The sequence below is a fragment of the Sceloporus undulatus genome, chromosome 3, assembly GCF_019175285.1.
Source record: "Sceloporus undulatus isolate JIND9_A2432 ecotype Alabama chromosome 3, SceUnd_v1.1, whole genome shotgun sequence".
Lineage (NCBI taxonomy): Eukaryota > Metazoa > Chordata > Lepidosauria > Squamata > Phrynosomatidae > Sceloporus > Sceloporus undulatus.
Window position 1 is genome coordinate 217,544,375 of NC_056524.1, and position 27,222 is coordinate 217,571,596.

The 27,222-nt window shown below is 41.4% G+C and overlaps 2 protein-coding genes across 2 annotated transcripts in view; one reads left to right on the forward strand and one right to left on the reverse strand.

The window, feature by feature from the left end:
- Positions 1–2,401, forward strand: part of LOC121926427 (nuclear body protein SP140-like) — a 30,240-nt gene extending 27,839 nt beyond the window's left edge. The window contains exons 11-12 of the mRNA XM_042459412.1: positions 175–258; positions 1,726–2,401. Of these exons, the coding sequence (XP_042315346.1) occupies positions 175–258; positions 1,726–1,976 (335 nt within the window). The 3' untranslated portion in view covers positions 1,977–2,401. The remainder of the gene's footprint in view (positions 1–174; positions 259–1,725) is intronic.
- Positions 2,402–2,478: 77 nt separating this feature from the next.
- Positions 2,479–26,543, reverse strand: AIRE (autoimmune regulator). The gene is made up of 12 exons (XM_042459410.1): positions 26,366–26,543; positions 25,140–25,314; positions 24,004–24,156; positions 23,562–23,633; positions 21,469–21,602; positions 19,582–19,659; positions 17,669–17,808; positions 15,149–15,245; positions 11,318–11,439; positions 9,525–9,621; positions 8,156–8,224; positions 2,479–3,883 (listed from the first exon to the last, which is right to left on the reverse strand). Exons 1-12 carry the CDS (start codon positions 26,513–26,515, stop codon positions 3,803–3,805), a joined length of 1,368 nt encoding a protein of 455 aa, XP_042315344.1. The 5' UTR covers positions 26,516–26,543; the 3' UTR covers positions 2,479–3,802.
- Between the last annotated feature and the right edge of the window lie 679 nt (positions 26,544–27,222).

Consider the following 27,222-nt stretch of genomic DNA (forward strand, 5'->3'; position numbering starts at 1 on the left):
ATTCATATATATATATATATATATATATATATATATATATATGAATACTATGCATACGTGTGCGTATGTGCATATACATATATGGAATATATGCATATTATATGTGTGTGTGTGTGTGTGTGTGTGTACATAACCAGATACCATAATAAAATGTTATGGTGCTAACACAAACAGCTGCAGCGGAGACAGTGGAAGAGGAGGAGCAGCAGCAACCCGGGATCTCTACTGCTTCTGCAAGTGTGCCACCTCATGCAATAAGTAAGTGTACTGGGATGGGTAGAAGGACAGAAATGTAGATACAGGGTGCCCTTTCTTTACGCGGGGGATCTGATCCGGACTCCCCCACGTAAAGCGAATTCCACCTATGTTCGAGCCCCATTTAAACGAATGGGGTTCGTGCACGTGGTGGCGCAGTGGCGCACGCGCGCCATGGGATCATGCCCCATTATTCCCTATGGGACGCACTGCCCTTTCTCCCCGCGCAGCTTTCAGCAGGGCTCACAGTATGTTCACATGGATGTACCTATTTGTACCCATGAGCAAATGTCTACATCTCTATACACAGACACACACAGACACACACACATATATAAATATATATATATATATATATATAGAGAGAGAGAGAGAGAGAGAGAGATGTGCGCGCATGTGCCATTGTGTGTGTATATATGTATGTTGGTATGTGTAGGAATGGGTGGGAGAGTTAGTTCACATCCACACAAATATATTTATGAAGAACATTCATTTACGGCTATAAGTAAGCATGTACATATGTACACATGCACACATAAACATACTTGCACACACAAGGACAAGCACATACTTTCTAACCAATAAGAAACCACAATCACACTTTGAAGAGACAGATGCCATTCATTGCCCTTTGAGAACAGATAGGGAAGCCAGCCTGTGGTGACACCTGGCATATAGGTCATGGAGATTTAGAAAAGGATGTATGTGAAGGAGCTTGGGTGAGAGGCATGTGAATGCATAAAACTATGTGAGGGTATGGTGATTTGAATATGCACCTTGCTGTGCCTGTGGTGATCCTGTGCGCTTGCTTTACTTCAGAGATAAATGGCTGCAACTGCAGAGACACAGGAATCATCCTGGGCTGTAAAAAAAAGTGGCCTTACCAATTCAAACATGCTAACATATTTTCTTCCTCTGATTCAACTTCTACCCTGGCTGTAATCTGTGGTGACAGTCTCAAATGGGCCACATCATCAGAGTCACTGTCAGAGGGTGCTGAAATTCTATCCCATGGTATCTGTGGACCCAATACTACCTGGGTCCACAGATACCATGGGTGCAGCAGAGGACTACAGGAACCAGGCAGAGTTCCTGAGAAGACTGCTTCCCAGTCTGTTGACAGTCTGTTCTCTACCCCAGTCCCAACATCTTGTATCCCAGCTAAGTCACCTACAGTGAGAGCCTAGTTCAAGCCACACCTTCCATGGCTGCTTCATCCCAGTCCCTTCTAATAGCTAGATCCCCAGAATTGCAGCCTAGAGTAATACTTCAACACCTCCCACTAGCCACAGCTGCTAGAGCAAGGGTGAAGTCTTAGGCCCCTATCTAGGCTGTGGTCAACCATTTTTTGGCTCCAGAACTGGTGAAGGGGCCCCTGCAGGCTTCATGCTATAGCTTGCCCTAAATTGACCAAGAGTCTATGGATTATTACTTGTTTGATATTCTAATCTTTCTATCTCTTTCCTATAGCATCATGTCAAAGCATCCTGCACAAAATAGGGGAGGGAATCTTGAAGATTTCATCGAATTGCAATAACATGGAGGTGAGGCTCCAAGCCACAAAAAATCTCCTGGATGGCCTGCAGGAGCACCTAGAACAAGCCTCAAATATGTCTGATGTACAGAAACAAATGAATGACATCATTCACTACCAGACAAAGCTGCATACATCAGTGGGGAGGCTCCTGGAAGCCCAGAGCCTGGAAGAGCCTCAGCTATAAAGAAATGTGCTGTTCTCCCACCCTGCCTTAATTCTATTCGTTTACCTCCATTATCTCTTGTGTACCCCTCCCCTGAAATGATATTCTGGTACAAGTCTGTTGCTCATTATGTACTCTTTAAAAGTTGGTACTTCAGCCATTTGCAGACATAATGGGGGGAGGGGTTCCTAGTGGTTGTATAAGGAGGATAATGAAATTGGGTGGTCTGAGAAGGTATAAGATATATATCTGCAAATAGACCATTCACCCTTGATCCAATGCAGCGCAGAATTCATGCAAGGGAGAGACAGTGCTATACTTTGATGTGGGGGCCATACATGTGGAACATCCATTGTGCCTCTACTAGTATTGGGAAAAGATATAAAAACCCAGTTTTCAAGATTGTGACATCTTTACCATCTTCATAATTTTTTTTATGCACATTGTTTCATTCTTCCTTGTCTTTAGTTATATTTTAAAGCTGTTCTTAGGTGTGTTTAACTACAGTTAAGCAGCTGAATCATACAGTATTTTATCATTTTATCAGAGTTGGACAATGAGGCTTTGCAGTTTTTAAAGCCTTCCAAAAACTAGGCAACTTCATTCCTGGTAATTAATTTATGAAAGTATAAAAGCCCATTAAAATCAAGTGTCATTAAAAAAAATACATATTAGAATGTAGTTTAAACTTTTTATTAGATTAGCCTTAACTTCCAACTGCAACCCGTACAGGTTTTACCAGTTATTGTGACTGTGAGAGAGTTTAGTGAAGAAAAAATCTACCTTTATAGGATAGCTAGTAAATCTGCTTTGTTGAGCTTTGATGTCTGAATCTGGTACACAAAGGGTTGACTAAAGAGAATCATTCTCAGAGCAAATGAGGGACCATCGGGAATGCACAGAATGTCTCAAAACCAACTCACAAACACGCAATGATATTAGGAACACATTGTCAACTGTGTCAAAGTTAAAAGAAACCTGTAACAGGATCAATACAATCCTTATGGGTAGGAATAATTGCAGAAGTATCAATTTCTGCAAAACTGGGTTGTTACTTCACGGGTTTCTAGAGCATTCACAAATTAATTATGTGGTTAGCGGTCTGTCTTCAGAAACTTAGTGTATGAGAGATCATAGACTGATCTATTTTTGATCTAAAATGATCTAAAAATAGGATTAAGACCCATTTTCCCAAGAATATACTGTACCCTCATATCTTAGATCCCACTTTCTTATTTCAGACCATCTGCTCCACTTTTTTATCTTTATGGTGCCTATAAACTACTCAGTGCATTTGAGGCAGTGGAGTGTAATCACAAAAACTCATGCTAAAATAAATCTGTTAATTTTAAATGTGTCAGAAGGTCCTTCCCTGTCCCCCGTTCCCTGGGCATGTCTCTCTCTGAAAATTGCTAAGTAAGGTGTAGAGTAATTTAGGAAAATGGATGGTCAGACCTTTGCTGTGGCAGATTTTCTTTAAATGGTACAGCAGGAGCACCCTTTGACTGGAGGACACATGGAACATGGCCCAGAAGAATATTTAGAGTGCTTTGCTTCTGAAAATTGCTGCTGACATTTCTATGAGAAAAGAAAACTTGAGTATCTCACAAATCAATGTTTCATCATGCAATTATTGGAGAGAGATTAGTTTGCTTACCTGCTGTTATACAAATTTTAAAAAATGCATTATCTCAACTGGAAAGCACAGAAGTATCGGTTTGACAAAATGATTGTCACAGTAATATGGATACCACATTAAAGCAAGGAATTTTGGATGCTAGTACTCAGCAGTAGAAAAAAATTAAGCACATCTGATGTTACAGCAAAAGAAGGCCAGATCCAGAATCCTATGAGAACAATCCTTGGGTGTCAGAAATAGGACGTGACATGTTCTGGAATGCCCAATGCAAGATTCCATCAAAGGTATTCTGGAAGATTACAGGGAAAAAGAAAGGCATTTCTATTTTTCTACTTGATCATAAACATAATTATTAAAAAGACGCAACTCATGGTAACAGAACAAAAAATATAGTCAAAGAGGAAATCTCATGTTTTAAAGGAATTTTGAGTCCACTGACCAAATAAGCAAAGATTCAACAATGGTGAAAGTGCATATTCTGTCTGAAAGATAGATTTTTTGGGGGGATGTAGGACAAGTTACATGGCAAACAGCTCTCTCCTATAACAGCTTGCCACTTCCAGCATTTACTACTTGAGGCAACCAACTAATTCTGTCTAATGGTAGGACCAGCCCTGTATAAGACCTTGTACTACTACTACTACTATTATTATTACTCCACATTTCCCCCCATATATGGACTCAATGCAACAAGTGTAAAACCACACAAATTAAAAACAATACAAAAACACTAGAAAGTATAAATATAATATTTTCAAAGCCATTGAACAATTTATAAAGTTGAAAACAACCATTAAAATAGAAAGATGTATTTTAAATACGCTACAAACTTTTAATTGCACAGCACTTAAAAGCCCAGCCCTCATCCATAAAGGCCTGACAGCACAAAAGTGTTTCTACCTGAAGATTTAAAGAGCACAGGAATGGGGACACCGTGGCCTTTCTAGGGAGGGAATTCCAAAGTCTGAGAGCAGCCACTGAGAAGGCCCTCTCCCTTGTTCCCAATAAACAAGCACCAGAAGGTGGTGGAACAGAAGGAAGGGCCTTTCTAGACAAGCTTAGAACTCTAATTCATCCATAAAAGGAGATACAGTCCATCAAATAACTTGGGCCTAAGCCATATAGGGCTTTATAGCTCAAAACCACTTTGAATTGTCGTTGGAAACAAAACAACAGCTAATGAAGCTGTTGTAACAAGGTTGTTGTGTGCTCCCTGTAACCAGTTCCTGTTAACAACCTGGCTGCAGCTCTTTGGACTAGCCAAGTGCTGAAGTTTCTCAGCACTTTTCAAAAGCAGCCCCAGGTAGAGGCATTACAATAATCCAAACAGGATGTAACCAAAACATGTTCCATTGTGGCCAAATATGACTTCTCCAAGAACGGGCACAGTTAGCACATTGGCTTTAACTATGCAAATGCACTCTTGGTCACTATTAAGACCTGGACCTCCAGGCTCAAAGCTGAATCCAGGAGTACCCCTACACTGTGAACCTGCATTTTCAGGGGGAGTGTAACTACATCTAACAAAGGCTAAATCCCTACTCTCAGATTTTTCTTTTGACTGATCCGGAGTACCTCTATCTTGTTTGGATTAAGCTTCAATTTATTTGCCCTCATCCAGTCCATGCACCGGTTTAGCACAAGAATGGCTTCCTTGAAATTAAGTGAAAAGGAGTGATAGAGCTGGTTAGCAGCAGCATACTGGTGGCACCTTACTCTAAAACTCTGGACAACCTTTCCCAGCAGTTTCATGTAGATTTCAAATAGTACAGAGGATAAGAATGAACCCTGAGACACCCCACAGGCCAATGGCCAAGGGAATCCCTTAGCGCCACCCTGTGAGAGGATCCTGCCAAGAAACAACTGGGTTACTGTAGAACAGTACCGTCAAGCCCCATCCCAGAGAGGTAATTCAGACAGATACCATGGTCAGTGGTATCAAAAGCAATTGAGAGATCCAATAGAATCAACAGAGACACATTCTCCCTGTCCAGTTGTCTGCATTGATCATCTGTGAAGGTGATCAAAGCTGTCTTCGTCTCATAACCAGGTCTGAATCCAGAGTAAAATGGATCTGGAGCTATCTTATCCAGGAGCCCCTGAAGTTGAGAAGCCACCACATGTCCTCCTCTTGCTTGCTTAATTAGCCAGGAAGGGCAAGGGTCTAGTACACATGTGGTGGCTCCCTCCTTTCCAAGTATCGTCCTTAAGCTGCAGAGATTGAAAAGTGTCCATCAATGATGGACAAATGGGCCAAGGTTACATCCACCAGAACTGTGTCAACTCTGTTATCTAAGGGGTCATTCCCACTGGCAATTTGAATCGCTTCTTTATTTGCATTTGCTCCATTTTAGAAAGTGTGATCACTTTTTCCCCCCTCGATTGTTGTTCTCACTGGCAGCTCCGCTTCAGAATCCCCTGTCAGTCATCTGATGTAAAAGGCAGCCTGAGCAGCCCAGCTTGGAAATGGAGAGTTGAAAGCTGGGAGTGTGTGACCTGAGGCTGAGAGAGCGTGGGGGGGAGGAAGAGGAAGAAGGAGGCAGGAGAAGGAGGTAGGGTCAGAAACCTTGCAGGAGAAGGAAGAGAGGGAGGGGGAGGAAGGCTCTGGGAGGGAAAGGCAAACAGAGGACCCTTCAGAAGAAGGAAGAGGGGCAAAAAGGCTCTGGGGAGGCAAGGCAAACGGAGGCAGAGGGGCAAGAAGGCTAGGGCCGGGGGAGGGAGTGGAGAGGAGGAGGATGGAGAAAAGGCTGGGGGACCCAGGGGGAGGAGGAAGAGGACAGAGAACATATATAATTTTCTTGTACACCGCTATGATCTATTTGGAATAGCGGTTTATAAATAAAACATAAAACATAATATATTTCTTTTAAAAATAAAATAAAATAAATTGTAAAATCGATAGAATGATTTAGCAACTACTTGGCTTTGCAAGTAGCTGCTTGACTAATCTATCAATTTTTCAATTTATTCTTTTTTGGGGAAAAAAAGAACCCAAGAAGGCAGCACTGTGTGTGTGTTTGACATCTCTGGGGAGGGATGGGACACACACACCCCTCTGCCATTTGCCCCTCCCCCTGAAAGAATTGATTCCACTCTGGTGTTCCTACTCATGGGACACGCATCTGAATCGATTCTTCGGGGGAAAAACTCAAAAAAAGTACTACCACCACCACCACCCCGGGCTTTTTGCATTTCCTCCACTTTTTTCCCACTGGAATCGATCAAATGAGGATTGGGATCGATTTCCAGTGGAAACCAGGGGCATATAGCTTGAATCAGGATTCAGAGCTTTTCATAGTGGAAATGACCCCTAAGAGTGAACCACAGAGCTTTTATCTGTGAAATGGTGGACAAATTATTCACAGTGAGCTGTTGAGTGCCTTACCTTCTCCTTTGGATTAGATTGTTTGCAGACCCTTGATCACTCAAAACTGTTCTACTGAATGGTTCTATGCAGAAGCAATTGTGCCTTTTTTTTGCTACTTTTACTGACCCACATACATCTTCTGATAGATTTTAGCCTGTTTTCAGTTGCTTAGAATGCCTGCCACTGCCGTCCCCATCTCATTCGTTTCATTACTGCTAGCTCCTTAGAAAATCAAGGGGCTGGTTTAGCTCCGCTCTATGAGATGGGACACTTAGGAGCAATCATGTTAACTACTCTGGTCATTTCCCCATTCCAGTGATCAACTAGGGCTTTGACAGGATCACCTGCCAAGGCAGCAGGAAACTGCCCAAGAGCCATCAGGAGTAAATCTGGCTCCATAAGCCTCCTAAGGTGGATCATCTAATGGGTCTCCCACCCCTGCATAGGTTCTGAGTCACACCAAGTTTAAACCTGACCAAGAAGTGATTTGTCCATGACATAGGAACAGTAAAAAGCTCCTACATTCCCAGATCACCATCATCCTCTCCTTACAGAAAACAAAATCTAGAGATGTTCAGCAGTATGAGTGGGGCCAGATATCACTTGGGACAGACCCATGGTTGTCATGACAGACAGGAAATCCTGAGCTACTCCCAACAGGATAGAATGGATACTGAAGTCTCACAGCATCACAAGCTGCAAAGACTCCAACACCACCCCCAAGACCACACCAGCTAGCTCAGGAAGGGAGACTGTTGAGCAGCAGGGTGGGCAGTACACCAATGGAATCTCTAATCCTTATAGACCACTGCAACTGCACCTTTTTGCCCCCCCAAGTCTTGCCTGCTGCAACACAGAGAATCTTGGTAGGCAAAGATGTGAGAGATTAACACACACACCACAGCCTCATCCAACTAGATCTCTGTAATACACGCTAGGTTGGCCTGTTCATCCAGGATCAAGTCCTGAATGGCAGCTGTTTTACCATTTACCAATCTGGCATTAAGCAGCAGCAGTTGGAACCTAGGGAGGTTACCATATTACCTGATATATGGGTATGGTCAGATTATAACTAGAATGCCAAGTGTTGAAAGTTAGGAGGGATTGGGTTCTGTAGAAACCTATGATTTCCTTAATCTGTAGAACTGTTCAGAAATGTGCTATGTCATAAAATCACAAGAAGATTGTTATTACCTCCCCTAAGAGGGAATCCAACTCATCTTTGTTCAGAACAGGTCCAGTTCCAGCAGATTCTTCCACCACCTAAGATTCAAAATACTATCTTAGAACACTATCCTATGTGTGTTTATTCAGACATAAACCCTGCTGAATTCAATGGGATGTACTCTCAGTTGAATAATTATTATATTGCAGCCATAATAATTAAATTCTACTTCTATGCAATGGAAATGCTTGGAGGTGGAATCAGCTAAGAGAAGCCTTATATGTAGCCTACTGTTAGGGTAATGTTTTCCAGAGCAATGGCGGTATTCTGCAAAGAACCCCACTTGTTCAATCTGAATTTGGTTTTTTCTTTCCAGGGTCTGGAGGTGGTTCTGCAAGTATGAGGAAGCAGGTGCTGATCAACTGGCCACTAAAATCCATCTCCTGAAGCCTTTTAAAACAACTTTTCTTTTTAAAAATACAATACTTTATGAACAGATGAATGGGAAGTCACATCAGTCTTCATGTAGAACTTTTGCACAAGAGCATTCAAGAATCCACCCACTCTCCCAGCTGCTACTGCCACCTACACACAAGATACCACACGCATGCTGGAAGAGGTCTCCATTTGCATATTTAACACCATCATCTGGGCAGCTGAGGGTTCCTCTTTCCCACTTCCTCGCTAGGTGTGCAACAGGAGGTGGAGAGTGTGGAAGTGCAGCTCCATCTCCTCAGCTACTAGTCAAATCGGGATGTTCCAGATGCCCTTTTGCATAGGGGGAAGGAAGACGAACTTTCTTCCCTAGTATAACACTGTTTTTTTCTTTCCCTAGAACAGCTAGATCTCCTCAGCCAATTAGTGAGTGAGAGAATGGGCAAATTGGAAGAAAGCTGATGTAAGATATTAATAATAATCATACTTTTAAAATATGTTGGAATAAATTACAGTCAGCCCTTCGTATCCACAGATTCTTGTGCTATGATATATTTTTTTAGCCATGTTCCCAATTCTGAGAATCCTTCAGAAGAGGGTCATGTAGACTATCACATTACATTGTTCTAATGCTACATTCCAGTCTAACTCGTATGACAACATCCTATGGAATTCTGGGATCTGCAGTTTAGTGAAGGGCATTTAGAATTCTCAGCCTGTTTGTTCTTGGGCCTCACTAAACTACAAACCTTTACATTCCACAAGATGTTACCATGGCAGTTAAAGTAGAATATAAGAAACCACAATATCTAACAGTCAAGGATTCTGGGAGTTGTAAACTAAAAACAGCTGAGGATCAAGTCTTTAGGAACTATTGACATCATATATGGTTCTCCCCAAGTTTCTTTTATGACTTTTACCCACTGGTGTTGATAAAGCAGGAAAAAATATGGAACCTCTGACCTTCACAGCTCGGAGTGCTGGTGTAGTTGAGTTTGCATCTCCTTCCAAGTTGATGATTGCAGAATTGCCAGAACAGGACTTGCAGATCAAGATTCCACTGGAACAGAATATAAGAAAAACACTGATGTACACATTGTAGACAAAGGCTTATATTTCATAAACCATGGATAACAGGATAAATCTGGATAGAACTCCTTCTTACACTAGCAGGTTCAGACTCTCATCCCTAAATGCTCTTTCACAAAACAAACAAACAAACAAACAAACCTCCAGTTTCTTCTCGCTGACCTTTAGTTTTCTGTATGCAACATTTCCTTTCTATCTTTCTTTCTGGTGTGGAGAAACAGCATTTGATCAACTGCTTTGTGATGCAAAACAGGCAGTGTCTGCGTTGTAAACTGAATTGTTTTAATTGCTTTTTTTCTTTTTACATATTTAAATACTGTGAATAGTTTCATTCAGTTTTAATGTTTACTTCTTTATGTTTTAAGCTGTATCATTTTTTTAAAATAGTAAGATGCCTTGATTCTCAGTTTGGGAGAAAGGCAGGATACTATTACTATTATGTGCTGCTTGATCAAGTGTAAGGCTCATTTATGTTGGAAAACGCTTCCCAACTGAGCATTCTCTTTAACCCCTTTCACCCATTTGCTATGAGAGCAATGAGACTTCAAGCAGTAAGGGTTTCCTGCATGCCTCTCTACCCTATTCATGTTGTCTGTAAAACTTCCCCCATTTGCTCAGGTATCCATTGTGGGGATGTATCTAAGCAAGCAGAGGACCTTCCAAGTATGTTTGCAAACACAGAAGTCCCCCCCCCTTCCTTCTCATTCAAGATAGGGAGTGCAGGCTCTGCTGAGCTGCCCTCTTGGAATATTTCTATGAAGTCAGGGTTTAGGCATTGAATGTACACGTCTGAATGTAATTAGTAAAGTTTTTAGTGAAGAAATTCGTAGCAATGAAATACTGTCTTATTTTGCTAAAACTAGTCTGAGAAACCCAAGAGATTCAGCACTTCCATTTGTGAACTCTGTTAAAGGAGGTTGAGTCTTAATTGAACCAGTCTTCATCTTTCCCAGAAAAGGGGCCAACACCTAGAATTCTACCTCTAACCCAATCACCTATACAAATGATAATTTGGCTGCCCAACTATATGACAGAGCCACAAGACCACTGTTGGGCATTAACCCCCGATGCAGCCAGGGCTTGTCTCGAGTTGTATGAAACAGCACTGCCCTCGGAGGAGCTTTTTAAAAAGACTACAGCAGTGGTTCCCAACCTTTGGTCCTCCAGGTGTTTTGGACTTCAGCTCTCATAATTTCCAACTATTGGCCATGTTGGCTGGGGCTTCCAGGATCTGAAGTCCAAAACAAACGGGGGTCCAAAAGTTGCAAACTACAGGAACACTGATGCTAAGAATTGTTGGAGGATAGTTAGTCCAGGTACACAGTGGAAGCTCCCAAGCACAAGTGGCTCTTATTCAAAAATACATGGTCACCTCTGGAAAAAAAAATTAATGACTGAGATCAAACACTTTAATGATAAAGAAGCACATTTGTTTGGGAAGCAAGAACCTACACAGTCTTTAAGTATTGGCTGCTCTGATTTGTCACAACTGAGCTAAATCAAAAGCATCCCAATCTCCATGCTCACTGGCACTTATTTCTTGTGGTATTTGTCCCATATGATGATGAGGATAATGGAACGTTAAAATGTGTCAAGCAATGATTTGGGCATGGGTAACAAGTTGGGGAGTTAAGGATAGCTTTGTTCTTCTTGGATATAATTGATACCTGATTTGATCTGTAGAGGGAGGAAAATGGCAGGGCCAGTGGAAAGCCCTGAAACATTTATTGCAGTAGGTCATGTCTCCCCCTTTCCTGCATATGCCACACTTGTCACCAATGGTCAGTTTCTGTAAAAAGAAGAATTGGGAATCAGGTTATACTTGGAAAGACTGTTCCTCTTTTCTTGGGGTATGTTGAGTCTTGTGGCACGTTAAAGACTAAGAAGTTGTATTTGGCATAAGCTTCGATAGCTAGCAGCTTATAGACAGAGGCCAGCATTCTGTTAGGGCTAGTATCCCTTATGCGTGTGGGTTCATTCAGGGGTTGGTCACTGTAGGGGCTGATATTTCTGTTCTCCCACCACAGCAGCCAAAACCCTCCACTTTATTGTAAATCCCCTAAAGACATCCCATGTGGTCATTCTGTGTTTCACAGTAAGCAGGCAAAATCAGAGGGGTGTTTGGACACATGCCATAGCCAGGTACAGAATGATGACATCAGCATTGAGATCTGGCAGGGTCTTCCTCCTTAGCCAGATTCTGACTGCTTTCTGCAAAGCACAAAAAGGTTATGCAGGGCACCTTCAGGAGCTTTGCAGGAAGTGAGTGGAAAGGTACTGTATATGGCCCAGTTCAGCATAGGTCCATACGTGGATATTCATGCTATCCTGTTGTGATGTAGGGCTGAGGCCATAATCTTATGAATTGGGATGCTGTTCATGGAAGCATATGAAAATGAAACTTATTAGTCTTTTAGGGGGCACAAGATGAAAATGGCGGTGTTTGTAGTGGTGGTTGTGGTTTTTCTTCTTTTAAAGTGCAATAGGTCCAACTGGAGAGAAGTGGCTGGCCCAAGATCACCTACTGTATTTAATGGCTCCCAATCTAAGTTCCAGTTCTACACTCTAACTACTGCAGGCCCTTGGTATTCACTGGGGTTTGGTTCCATGATCCCCCACGGATATCAAAATCTTTGGATGTTCAAGTCTCTTTAAATACAAAAGATAATAAAATTGTGTCCCTTATATAAAATGGCAAAATCAGGGTTTGCCTTTTAGAATGTATATATTTTACAAAATATTTTAAAGCTGTACACAATTATTGCACTACAATACTTGAATCTGTGGATAAAGAATTCATGAATATGGAGGACCTACTGTGCAACCCAAGACTACCAACTTCTGGTAAATGTTTATCCTCCCCTATTCTAATTGTGCACCATATGCAAGCAAAATTGTGTATATATTGTTCAGTGCCCTAAGATCTTACGATAAAGGGTGCTACAGAAATGTTTAAATAAAGTAAAATAAAATAAAACAAAACATGTTTCTTTTCACTGTCTTAAAATTCTAGGAATCCCAGACTTCACCATGGCTAAGTAGAAATCTGGGTAGGTCAGATAAACTGAATTCTAAATAAAATCTGGATTAGAGGAATTTGTTTATACTCTAAAATAGTAGATCAGCTAAGAAACATAATGTACACTTCTCAACATTTCTTGCTGCTTTGTTCCATGTGATGCCATGCCATCATGCTATACCTGAAGGATTAACATGAATGTCATTAACTGAGTCACCTATCTTTGTTATGTCTCAGATCAGAAAAAATACTCTCAGGCACTCCAGAGCAGAGCTTAGAAAAATCCCTTTGTGAAGTACAGATCCCAGAATCCTCTCGTTAGCGTCCATACTGACTGGGAATTCTAGAAGTTTTAGTCCAAAAATAAGTTTTCCAAACTCCACACTGAATGACTATAATATCCAGCATTCCTGATTCTTGACCATTTAAGCAATGGCTGATGGAAGTTGGAATTTAAGAGCATCTGAAGGCCCACCTGCTTCAGATGAACCTGCAGAAACTTAAGCTACTTTTCTTGCTTGTAATTCTGTGAACTATGTCATAATTTGTCTGAACTTTAGCTATATGCAAGCCTGTGACAGAAGAAAGACAGTGCAAGCAAGATAACAAAATATTTTGCAGCATCACACTGACTTGACATCCATGGGAGCATGTAAAATATTCTACAGTTACTACTGACCAGCTGTTTCTCGTTTCCCACACACTGTAATGTTGGCAGCACGGTCACAGGCACTGGAGACAAGGGGGGGCAGAGGCTGTCTCAAAGAAGTACACACAGGTTCTTTGATAAGGATTCTCCGCCCATCTTCTGTTGTCCTTTGCACATATATAGCACTCTAGTCAGGTATATAAATAAATAATATCATTCTCTGTTCCAGGGATTTTCAGCTTTTGACCCACCAGATGTGCTGGGCTTCAGTTCTCTAAAACTCTGACCATTGCCCATGCTGCAGTTCAAAATATGCTCACATTTTAAGACCCTCAGGGGAGGGCTTTCTCTCAGTCTCACCACCTACAGAGGCACATTTGGTGAGGACACAGGAGATTGCCTTCTCAGTGTCTGCTCCTGTGCTATGGAACTATTTGCCACAGGAGATTAGATTGTCCCCCTCTTTGCTCTCCTTTTATCAGGCTACTGTCTCCTTTCTCACAGAAGGAAAAGTAAGCCACCATAAAAGAGCACAAGACACTTTCTGTTTGAGACAAAGGACACAACACTGTCTTCCTCCAGTTCCACATACAATCTAGCTCCAGACTTGCAACTGAAATTTGCTTTAACAATTAGAGCAGCATTTCTACACTTCAGAGAAGTACGAGGGTCATTCAACAAGTACTTAGTCTCATCGTCCGATGGCGCTGCTGTTACAAAAGAGTTTTACCATTGTGCAGTACATTCTTTTGGAAGCCTACTGTCAAAGTTTCAGTCAATTCCCTTCATTTGTTTTGTTTTGATAGCCTTTGGAAGCGAGCGTGTCGGTCGGTTTTACAAAAATGGAAAAAGAGCAGTATCGTTCGGTGATTCGATTCTTGTTTTTGGAAGGGAAAACGCACAGCGAAATCAAAGAGCGCTTGGATGCTGTGTACGGTGACTCTTCTCCTTCAATGGCGACTGTCAAGAATTGGTTCAATGAGTTTGTTCGTGGCCGCACGTCAGTTTTTGATGAGCCACACCTAGGTGCCTGTTCTATCGGCCGGAAAGGTGATGGCCACCGTTTTCTAGGATTCACAAGGTGTGATCCTCATCGATTACCTCGAGAAGGGTAAAACAGTCACAGGGCTCTACTATGCCGACTTATTGGGCTGATTCAAAACCGAATTGAAGAAAAAACGGCCCCGTTTGGTGAAGAAAAAAGTGCTGTTCCACCATGACAACGCGCCGGCTCACACCTCTGCAGTCGCCAAATTGGTCGAACTGGGCTACGAATTGCTGCCCAATCCACCGTATTCTCCAGATTTGGCCGCCTGTGACTTCTTTTTGCTTCCAAACCTGAAAAAGTCACTCGCCGGGAAAATATTTGGGTCGAATGAGGAGGTTATCGCCGCCACGGAGGCCTATTTTGCAGACCTCGGGGGAAAGTATTTTTCAGACGGGTTGAAAAAGTTGGAGCATCGCTGGGCCAAGTGTATCGAGCTAAAAGGAGACTATGTTGAAAAATAACTCACCACTTTTCCAAAATTTTCGTTTTTCTTTTGTAGGCTAAGTATTTATTGAATGACCCTTGTAGGCTAGCTTGCTGGGGGGAGAGGGAGTACAGGATGGCACATACAGCTCTCAACACCTGGTTCCCTGTTCTCCAGTATCAGTTGCTTTTAACAGCTGACCCAATGGTGGGGCCAGCTCTGAAAAGCATGCCTTGCCTCATATCACAACCAGCCATTGAAGGAAATGCATGAGCAAGATGGAATCGCCTTGGAGCTGTTCAAAAAAGAGCAGCATGAGCAGACAAGGAATTGTTGGTCTCTGGAAAGTCAGAGTTACCTGAGTTTGAGAAAGCGGCTCTCTGTTGTTCTCCTCTTCATTGCGCTGATCTTGTTTCACCTTTCCAGGTGAGCAGGAATCACACCTCCATGTCCCACTGCCCCAAAGTAGAAATACATTTGTAGCAAGAGAAGAGAGAGGAAGAAATACACAAAGAAGCTAAGCAAATGTTTTTGGAAATCAAAATCTTCCCCTTAGGGAAAAATGGCATCTTTGTGTAGTGTCATTAATCTAGTGGAGAAAGGCACTTACATCCAGGTTAGTTCTCTGTGTACATAAAAAATCATGGACCAGGAAAAGGGGAGAACAGTTGCCTTCCCGCTCCTTTCCAGACTTCTGTTCTAGTAGTCCTTGGCATGAGTGGTGTGAACTGGTGTGGTATGTGTACCACCAAAAGTTGATATGTTCTACTTCTTTAACAGAAACTTTGTTACTAGGAGTCAAAATAATATGGAAATAATAGGGATAGGCTCCCACACCACAAAAAGAAGGGCATTTCAACATGTTTCAGCAAACTTTTAAACCAAAATTACATTTTGCACATGTGAAATGAAACAGCCAGGTGAGGTAAGCCTCGCATAAACAAGCACATAAAAAAAAGTCTTTTAAAGACCACTTGAAAGCTTTTTCTAAAATGCATCTCAGTAAGACTTGTTTCTTTCAATAGCCTTGACTTTTCTTATGATTTCCATTTTACTGGTGAAACGCATCACACACCTTTGCCTTTCAACATGCCAGTGTTTGACAGCTCCAAATAAGGTATGGAGGAGAAGAATCGCTTTATTTAAACACCGATTTCAGGCCAAGTAGGAACGCTTGCAGGTAAAAACTTCGATTTAAATAACCAGATGGGAACGATGAATAAAGCGATTCGGATAGCGGGATAAGAACAGTGTTATTTTAAATCGATTTTATTAAAAACGTTGTATTTTAAATCGTTTCAAATATTAAGTGGGAACATCCCCTGAGGCAGGCAAATCTGCTTTCCTCTTTTCTTTCTGTTTTGCTCTTCACGCATGCTCAGTAAGTAGTTCTGGAAATGGCTGTTTATCTCATACATAAGCACACAAGCTACAATAGGACCATCTAGAGTAGAATCCCATTCATTCCCATGTGAAGTTTAATTGCATCCAACCTAACACTGAAAGTCTGTCTTCTCCAGCCTTCCTTCACCATCCTCCCAATGATAAAGCTGCAAAAAACCTTCCACTTACACAAAAGACAAGAAAGGTGGGGAGCTGGACTGGACTCACATGAAAAGACTCAGTAAAAAGGAGCTTCTTTTTCCAGAGGTTTTGTTAACTGTAGTATGACTGTATATCCCAGTTCAGCTGTTTCTCTTTCCAATATTCGTTTGATTTTTTTATTATATTTTTGTTCAAGACCTCTTCCATGTAAGCTAGAGACACTAGACCAGGGGTTGGCAACCTCCGGCCCACAGGCTGGATGCAGCCCGCGGGCGCCTTTCTGCCGGCCTCCGGTCCCTCCTGCCGCCGAAATCGCCGCCAATTTTGGCCGCTCCGGCCGCCATTTTGAAGGGCAAAATGGCGGCACCCATTAGGAGGCCCGCTGCAGCCTCCTGAGCCCTGAAACGGGGCTCCAGGAGCCGCACTGGGCCTCTGGGAGGCCCGCTGCTGCAGCCGGAACCCAGAAATGGGGCTCCGGCGGCCGCAGCGGGCCTTCCAATGGGCGCCGCCCACCTCCCTCCTGGCTCCGCCCACCTCCCTCCTGGATCCGCCCTCCCTCCTCCCTCCTATAAATGGAGGGGCGGGGGGGGAAGAAGGAGGAGGAGGCAGAGAGAGAGAGAGGGTGGGAGGGAGAGGAGAGAGAGGGAAGGAGGGGAGGAGAGAGAGAGAAAAAGGGTGAGAGGGAGAGGAAAGAGAGGGAGGGAGAGGAGAGAGAGAGAGAGAGGAGAAAAAGGTTGGGGAGGGAGGGGGGGGATGGGAGAGGACAGAGAGGGAGGGAGGGGAGAAGAGAGAGAGAGAGTGAGAAGGGGTGAGGGTGGAGTGGGAGGGAGGGGAGGAAAGAAGGAGAGAAAGAACTGGTTTGAGAAGTTGGCATGCATTTTTTTGCTGTTTTTTGGCCTTGCCTAGTCGATTCTTGCAAATCTTGCTATCATTATGCTTGTCCTTTGGTATTCTCTTTGAAAAATCCCCCCACATGGACTTGCTTGCTCTTTTCTGGGTTGAGACAGTGTGCATGCATTTTTCCTGTGTTATGGCATTGCCTAGTAGCTTCTTGCAAATATTGTTATTATTATGCGGCTCCGCCCCGGAGGGTGGAAACTCTGCCCCTGACATGTGGCTCCGCCCCCAGATAGTGGAAGCTCCGCCCTGGCATGCGGCTCTGCCCCAGAGGGTGCAAGCTCCACCCCCGTGTGCGACTCCATCCCCGGAGGGTGGAAGCTCCACCCCCGGCTTCGGCCCCTCAGTTGTCTGAGGGACAGCAACCCGGCCCCCAGCTCAAAAAGGTTGCCTACCCCTGCACTAGACTGACATTCACTAGTAGAATTGTCATTACCTGGGAATCTCTGTCAGTGGTGGTACAAGGCAGGCAAGATGGAAGGCCTTGGGGCATCCATCACAACAGATCAGTTCCCCACCATCCCTGCAGACAGCACATTCATCATCATTCTTCTGGCCCAGCAAATTGAGGGAGGACTAAAACAGAAAGAAGACTCAGGAGTTTATCAGACAAGAGGAATTGGAAGTATAATCCAATGGCAATCCGAACGCAATCACTGGGTTTAATGTTATTGCATGATAGACTACCACACGCAATTTCAGGCAATGGGAAGTCAGTCTGAATGCAATCATGGGGTTTCACGTTATTGTGTGATAGACTACCACACACAATTTCAGGCAATAGCAAGCTATTTTCGGGCAATTGGAAGTCAGTTCGAATGCAATTCGAATTCACGTAAATTAGCTGAACTAGCGAATTCATGTGAATGTGTTCTGGCCCCACTTTCTTTTCATTCAAAATTAAGATAAATTCCATGTGATAAACTCCTCAGTTTTCATCTAGATTTTCGAAACATGACTGAAGAGTGTGTCACTGAAATTTTTTTCACCCACTAGCCAGATCAGGAGCCTATGCAATTATTATCACGTTTTAAGTACCTAAAATTTAGCAAGCATTGCAGAGATGTTTTTAAAAAGAAGGAAGCCCTACCTGACTACATAAATTTACAGCGCTTCATAAATAAAGGTTAATAATAATAATAATAATAAAGTTTATATCACTTCTTTTTCAGAAAATAACTTATATTCTTTCCTTAGCTTTTCACTTCTTTGTCCGTATGGACTCTTTTATAAACCTGACATCTTTGGTGAGATGTCTGGAGGGTATGCAAAGCATTTGAAAGTCTTGCTCATTTGCCCCTATTCAGAAACAAACAAACAAACAAACAAACAAACCTAAGCAAGGGAAGGTGCTGACATGTAATGCATTGGATATAACCTGGGAAATGGCTGTAAACAGTTGCAACCACTGTTTAACTTTGAAGTGTTTGGGGGAATTCCATCTTAGCAGGAGTGGTTCAAGTTCTACTAAGAAAAAATGTTTTGTTTTGTTTTTAATGATAAAACCCCTTTCTCACTGGCACCAATTTAATCTGGCACCAATTTAAGTATCTGAAGAAATCTGGGACTTCCCATGTCGGGTGGACCTTTCATGAAACAATAAATGGCAAAGATAGAAGACTAAAGAGCTAAATTACAAGACACCAATATCATAACACAAAGGATGGCACTCAGCATGACCCATGATATGTACCTGTCTCAGGAGAATTTACCAATCTTGTGATGGACGTTTAGAGTAGTATTAAGCTTTATATAATATATTTTCATAAGAAGCTGCTTTGCTGCTCTCTTTCTGTCTCTTACTTTCCTTTTTTTAATATATATATATATATATATATATATATTACTGAACATGTACTTTTTCACAAATTAATCTCCTTTCACCTATAATTTTCAACTTCAGTCTTTTTGTCCTGACTAAGCCCAGCCTATAAATTCTAGATCCCATGGAAATGCAAATTCTTCCCACTTCTAAGGTGATAATAGTGCATGTAAAGGATAGTGCATTTGCAGTTAGACTGTAGACACCTTGGTTGAAATCCCCACACAGTCATTCCCAGCATGATCTACTTCACAGGTAAGGATAGTCTTATGTATATACCAACTGAACTTCTTGCAGGAAGGTGGAGTAAAAACATGATTAAAAATAAAATAAAATATGATTGTTGAGTGTAAGGCTGAACAATTTTTGATATATGTTACTTTAAAAATGTGATAACACAATACCTCACAATCTCAAGATGAGGAAATGTGCAGAGAGAACAAAATAAAATGCAAAGAACACTGAAAGAGTAGGGCTGGAACAGGCAAATCCCTGGTACTGGGGAGCGGGGATGGAAATCTCATTACCTGTTGGGGAACTGAATCTCCAGTCTTCAAAGATACAGTGTGGCACCCATCCTGGAAGTTAGCTTTTTGATGTCCATTCTGAAAACAGAGAAAAGAGCACATTGTTGTAGGCAAAGGTGGGTAATTATGGCCCTCCAGATATTTTTGGTCTACAACTCCTATTAGCTGTACCTAGCAGAGCCAACGAGGAAATATTATGGGGCTGGTAGTCCATGAACATCTGGAGTACCACACTTGCCCATCATTGCACTAAGGGACAAATCCCACTGAACATAGCAGGTCTTATTTCCAAGTAAACATGAACGGGTTGCATTCTTGATTAAAGGTGCAAAATGCACCAATTCATTAGTGTTTCTATACCTAGGGCCATTTCACACTACATCATGTTAGCATTATGGTTCCACTTTAGCTGCTATGGCTCCATCCTATGGTATCGTCACAATTTAAGGAGCAGTCTTTAGAATTCTCAGCCAGAGAGCTCTAGTGCCTCATTAAACTACAAAGGTCAAGATTCTATGAGATGTAGCCATGGAAGCTGAAATGAAGTTATAGCACTATACTGGTGGAATTCAAAGATACAGCCATGTTAGTCTGCAGAATCAATATGTAGAGAGATCTTGTAGCATCTTTGAGACTAACTGAAATAAAGAAGTTGGCAGCATGAACTTTCATAGACTTCAGTCTATATGCATCTGAGGAAAGAGATTGACGTCTACAAAAGCTCATGCTGCCAACTTCTTTATTTCAGTTATTCTCAAAGATGCTACAAGATCTCTCTGCATACTGATTCTCATAGCACTATAGAATGCAATATAAAAGGGCCTCTAGCTTTAAAAGCCAAAATTACACTTGTCTCCAGATCTATCCCACCCAGAACATATAGAGATCTGTGGATATGAACATCCCACAGTCTTTAACCAAACCAGTCAACTAACATTGTTTCTTCTAATGCTGATTTTCTACCACAGCTGTAGTAATGGTGATAACACAAACTTTATGCTGGGCATCAAAACACAGCTGACCCAGAGAGCTAGAGAGTAGTATCCATTAATATTCTCTGAAGCAGGGGTAGGCAATTTGTGCTCTTCCAGATATTGTTAGACAGCAACTCCCATTAGTTCTAGTAGGTATAGTCAGTGGTGAATATAAGAATATCTAGAGGCCAAACGTTGCCTACCTGAAATTCAAAGAAATGCAGAAAAACCTTTACTCATTTTTCCACAAGTGAAACAGCCAAGCTGAAATGTGAAACAAGAGCTAAAGCTACACCTGAATGATGTGCTCTGGGTTTTGGATGCAGCAGCAGCCTTCTAAGGCCTGATTTATGCACCTTTTTTATTGTTCTCAGTGACCCTGTGGAATTCCCTAGTGTAGTGAATGAGCCATGTGACTTATTTGACATGGTCAGAGGCTCTCAGTTTTGCAACACAAATCAAAGCAAAGAATAATTATTTTTGGACTACTTTTCTTATAGTCTCCCAGTTGGCATGGCTGGGAGACTGTATTAAAAAAAAGCAACTTTTCCAAGCTCTAGGTTGGCAGTACAGAGTACTACACAAAAGGAATGGTGGGGAAACACAGATGTTATACAACTGATAATGTTAATTGTAAAGGACTTTTCTGCAAGAGCTATAGACATAATAACTAGCTAGATGTGTTTGTGGCTCACAGCACCTTCTATGACATCACAAAACCCCACTCTTGTGACATTAGGAAGACCCACTCCTTTCAGTTTTGGCCTGAAATCTCAGAGAATAGGACGGGGCTGTTGACTTGCCCTACATTTTTAGTAATTGGTCCTGGATGTGTATAGGTAAACCAGCCTGGTATATATATTAATCTGGTCAAGAGAGCCCTAGAAAATGAGACGATTCGAGTGTCACTTACATATTCTGGGACCTGGGATTCTTTGGCTTTCATGCTCAGTTTCATTTCACAAACTTTATTCCTCTCATCAAAGTTTTCCAATTTGCTTGATGCATACATTTCACCACCAGCTTTGATGCATTTCTTGGTATCACCTGGAAAAAGCAAGCTTGTATTGACTGTATGTCATCAGAACTGGAATATAAAGTTGCCCCTATTATAATGGTCTTTTGCATTTTAGCTATAGCTGGAATCCTAAACTAAAAATTCCTTCTTGGCATGTATCAAACTACTGCATAGTAAACAGTGCACAAAAGCAATGTCTAGGTGAAAAAAAAGACAATCAAAACAAGAACTGGAACAATTTTTCTGTGAGGAGCTATTTTGCTTAAAAAAGAGAGGGGGTAACTGAAGAGAAACATGATAGATATGTATAAAATGTTGCATGGTGTGGAGATACCAGATAGGAAATACATTTTCTTCCTCTCTCATAATACTAAAACACTGACAAATTGTGAGATATCCAGGACAGATAAAAGAAAGTACATGTTACTCCACATATATTTAGCGTAGGGAAACCCTGATGTGTGTGCACGCACTTTCAAACCACCTGTAGACTTATGGCGACCCCAGGAATTTAATAGGAGTTTCATAGGCAAGGAATACTCAGAAGTGCTTCTTCCTCTGAAAATATAGCCTACAGCACCTGGTGTTCATTGGTAATCTGACCCTCCTTAGCTTCCAAGATCAGACAACATCGGGTGCCTGGTACCAAAATCTGTAGATACTCAAATCCCATTATATAAAATGGTGAAATAAAATGGTGTCCCTGATAGACAATGTCAAAATCAGGGTTTGATTTTTTTGGATTTTTTTTAAAGCTTTGGATGCTTGAATCCATGGACACAGAATCCGTGGTTAAGGAGGACTGACTATATGTGAAAGAACAAAAATTCAGATAATAATTTGGTTCACAAAAATATTGTAGGTACAGATGCTACTGCAGTACAATGGATAGCTTACTGGATTTGCATTTGGTAAATCTGGGTTCAAATGCCTATCTATATAAGTTCCTGAGTGTCTCGGGTAAGTACAGTGGTACCCCGGGATACGAATGCGCCGCCTTACGAAATTTCCGGGTTACGAAAAAAATCCATTTAAAAAAACTGTTCCGGGTTACGAAGGTTATTTCAGGTTACGAAAATTTTTTTGGTGCTTTTCGGCGCTATTTCGCACGAAATCGCGGCTTTTCCCCATTAGCGCCTATGGCTTTTTCGCCTTACGAAGATTTTCGGGTTACGAAAGCGGCGGCGGAGCGAATTAATTTCGTAACCCGGGGTACCCCTGTAGTTTTCTTTCCATCTAATTTCACAGATGCTTGGCTAGGTGAGAATTCTGTGAACAGAACAAATCTCTACATTCCAAAAAACAGGGAACAGATTTTCAACCTAAGGGCATTATCATATGAACTCCATTCTCACAGGAATCATGTCAGTTTTTTTTTAAATTTGAACATCATGGCATGTCTTCTCAATCATGCAATTGGGGCTGCTGATCCCATCGTACTCCCTTCCTGACTCTCCTTTAACCCTGCCTCCTTGTCCTGTGCCCAGTATGCCTTGCATTTTTTAAATTTCATTTTTATTTTCACTTTTTCCACAGAATTACAGAGCTCTGCTACTACAAGTTAATTTTTAAAAAGAATAAGAAAAGAAATATATATTTTTTAAAAATGGAAATCAAGCTGCTTGGGAATAGTGGGAGGGGGGGTGCCCTGGTAGGCTGGGAGGTGATATATAAATACTTTAGGTAAACAAACTGAGGCTGGCATACTTCGGATACATCATGAGAAGGAAGGACTAATTGGAAAAGACAATTATGCTGGGAAAGGCAGAGGGAAGTAGAAAGAGAGGAAGGCCACATGCCAGATGGATGGACTGTATTAAGGAAGTCATGGTTATGGGGTTGCAGGAATTAAGCAGAGCAATGGAGGGCAGGAGGTCTTGGAGATGCCTCATCCACAGGGTCGCCATGAGTCAAGATCGACTTGAAGGCAGTTAACAACAACAAAACAAATAAGCATTGCAGTCACTTTATTTATAAATAAAGCTTACCAGTGAGAATTGAGTAATGTTGAATCTCAACATTTTCTGATTTCTTCATAGCTTTTGTCCTTGGAAGGGAACCTGTTGATTTACAAGAGAAATTATAATACTGTACTAAAAGCAGGATATGCCCCCCACCCCAGACTGAGTAGTAGTTACAGATCCCATTCAGATAACAAAGGTTGTCTGGGCTGTTGTCAGAAGATCATGCATCATTTGTACACAAATGGAAATGAAATGAAATGAAAATTATGGACTCCATGGTGCATTTGATATACACACAGTTCTTATGTACAAAAAGAGGAAATACATTATCTTAACAGAATTCTGTCTCTGGGGCTTTTGTTTTGTGCATATGGGTGTGGAAGGCTAACCTTTATTTTCCATACTTCCTCAGCTAAATTCTAATGTCCACAAAAACTACATCAAAGCCAAAGATATAGTTTTGTACCAAAGTGTGGATCGCCTTTTGATGAAGATTGAGAGAGGTGCAGACAGTCTTTCTCCTCCATTGCCTTCCTCTTTCCTTGAGCCTTGTGCTGAATCAGTACCTTGGGACTAGATGTGAGTTTCCTTGCCTTGCGATGCCTGTTAAAATCCATATCTAAAAAAAGGGAAACCACCAAGACTGAATGGGGATTGTTGGCTAAACCTATAGAAACCTTACCTGTGAAAATGGAAGACATACTCCATAAAGCAGGAAGACAAATAATGTTGTGCTATGGAACACATGGGCTACTAGTTATATCTTTACATATACTTTATATATTTTCCAAAGCAAATAAATTATGCTTTAGATATTTAGTTAGAATATTTATACCCTGCCCTTAATCCAAAAAGGCTCCTGGAGTAGCTTACAAATGGTTAATTTGACAGTTCCTTGCCCTAAGGCATACAGTCTAAATAAGACACACAAAGGCCTGTTACAGACTGCCCAAATAAAGCTGCTTCGGGTCTCTTTGGAGGTATGCCATTTAAATGATGCATGGGTCCTAAGAGTCTGGAGGTCGCACCAAAGCCACACTCCATTCCTAAGCACTGGAGTGCAGCTTTTGGTGCAGCTTACGGATTCTTAGGATGCATGCATCATTGAAACAGCATACCTCCAAAGAGACCCGAAGCTGCTTTATTTTGGCAGTCTGTAACAGGCCAAAGAAAAAGAAATGGCAATGGAGGAGGGGATTAAGTCCATCAGATACTGCCTATTCTTCTCTGCCTCAGCTGCCGCAACAATGGCAGTTAGGATGGAACAGATATTATATTAAGAGTCCCCCCTCTTACAGTAGTCATTTTAAAGAGGAGGAAATAGTATCCTCAAGTGGTTCTGTAAGTTTCAAGTGTGATCTTCCAAAATAGAAATGTGAAATATATCTAAGACTGGATCTTTATTGTAACTGAGCAAACTTCAGTCATTTGGAAATCAGTGGAACAAGTTAGTCATGACTTAAGTTCCATATTGTTGATTTCAATAGGAAAGATCACAGGATTCAACCCCTAAGTCCCAGCTTCTAAACCTAAGGGTGTGCCATTCTCCATCTTTTCTTTATAATTCACCGATAAACAGGCTACGATGTTATGAGCAATTACCTTTAGGAAAGCTGCTTCGAATGGACTGGAGCTTGCAATATCTCTCCATGTTGTAATTCTTGAAGAGGACCCTCCAGAAGTCCTGGATGGAGGGTGAATCCTGGCTCAGCAGCCATGTTAACATGGCATGAAAAGCCTTGTGACAGCCTTCCTTTTCATTCAGATGAAGAGTCTCCTTCAAGAAAAAAGAAAAAGGAAGGGGGGGAAAACCCAACTACCAAACAGAACCACCGAACAGAGTTGAATGGGCCATTAACATGTTTCAGTGAGATCCATCTTCCACAGGAGGAGAGAATCAGTGGCTAAATGGGGACTATGTAAGATTATATTTATGCTGGATGTGTTTCACAGCTTCCACAAAGTGAAGTTTCACCATGAAGGCAATACAACTAAAAAGGGGAATACTGAAAAACAAGGAAACCACACAAATATCACTTATCATCTGAGTGTTTTTAACATCTTTGTATGATCATCAAGCCAGTGAAGCTTGAAGTTTACATGATGTATTCTGTGCATTTTAGTTGATTTAATAAAGGTATTGATTTTGTGGATATGTTGTTATATTTTATCATCTGAATGTTAAACAACTCTGAAGAGCTACGATACAATCATTTCACAGAGTATCAGATACAGATTTTTTAGCTATTTGTCAGGATTTTGAAAAGATATTAATAGTCTTTGGTGTGTAAGACATCGACCAGACTTTGGAGCACAGTTCAAGATTCAACCCAAAGGTTGGTACTGCAGTATGCTACCCAATTTCAGTCTCTGGTGGAACTTTTCTATTCAGAACTGGGCTCAGAGAAAGGCCTGTGTAAGCAGAATGGGAATAAAAATGCTTGGCTGTGAAGAATGGTGTGAATGACCACACTTCCCCAAAAGATATCAATGTATAGGTTGAATGTCTGACATTTGCTTTTTTCCTATTAGTTTGAGAAATTGTATCTTCTTTTAAAGTATACATTGCCCACTATAGGAACAAGCAATTTAAAAAAATTAAAACCTTGTGCAGAATTCAATACAGAAATGCAAAATAAAACATTACAACTCCAAAAACAAAGCACAAAAATTCAGATTGAATATGATGGTTTTATATGAACTTAAAAGTGCAATGATGTAAACTATCTTTGTATACAAATTATATGCACACTGTAACAGAACTGGAGATATTCTTGCATTATCCCCTGAAGAACAAACAGGCTCAGAAATGTTCTTGCTTCTCTCACCTTGAACATGTCTTCAGTGACAACGTCATAGTCTGCAAGTCCATGAAGTAATGGAAAGACATCATCCACAGCCATTGAAATCTCTGTGCGATAAAGCTTCAATAATTTCCGCAAGTCCCTCTCTCCCAATGGTCTATCAGAACTAAACATCCTGAAACAGAGTATAGGATGGTTAGGATCATTCACCCACTGCATCCATTTTTTTCTTTTGTTATCCAAAATTTGTCACCCCTCACCACACAAAAGCCTTAATCTCCTCCTCATTCTTGATGCAGGAATGCAGAAAACCTGTAGGATAAAGCTCCTAATTTCTATCAAAGTAAAATATGAGGTTATAGCCCTAGAAAATGTTATGATCCTTACTGTCAGCTCATCTTTCTTTAAGAATTCAAATGTATTAGCAGAGGTTGCTAATAACAGCCTGTTACTCTTTCTCTATTATTCATTGTCTTTCATCTCACAAATGCTCCTAAGCGTCCAGCTTTCAATCTGTCCTAACTAACAAGGGAGGGAGATGGCATTATTTCTCTCACCTGTCATACGTCAGATACAATATAGTATCTGTTTTCTCCAGTTCCTTGTACTCTTTATATTGGTCAGTCCATGAATGCGAGGGAGGAGCAGATTTTTTAAAATTCTTATTGAAAAAGCAAACAGAACCCCAATGATAATCTTCGGATTGATCTGGGAAGTGATAGCTATCTCCAATGATCTGCCTTATTAGCTGAAATTTTTTGAGAGCGTTTCACACCACCATGTGCCATGTGCACACCCCATATATTACCTTACATAACTGGAAAATAGAAAGGTTACAATGGGTGGGGGGAAGTACTGTGTTTCCCCTTTCTCAATGCCAT

Bases quoted from the DNA above. Each gene is read 5' to 3' on its own strand.
- AIRE (XM_042459410.1), bottom strand. From the start codon at position 26,515: ATGTTTAGTTCTGATAGACCATTGGGAGAGAGGGACTTGCGGAAATTA. The intron at 21,603-23,561 runs GTAAGCTTTATT...TGCTTTTTCCAG, and splicing joins ACATTACTCAATTCTCACTG to GTGATACCAAGAAATGCATC. The intron at 3,884-8,155 runs GTAATAACAATC...GTAATCTTCCAG, and splicing joins TGGATTCCCTCTTAGGGGAG to AATACCTTTGATGGAATCTT.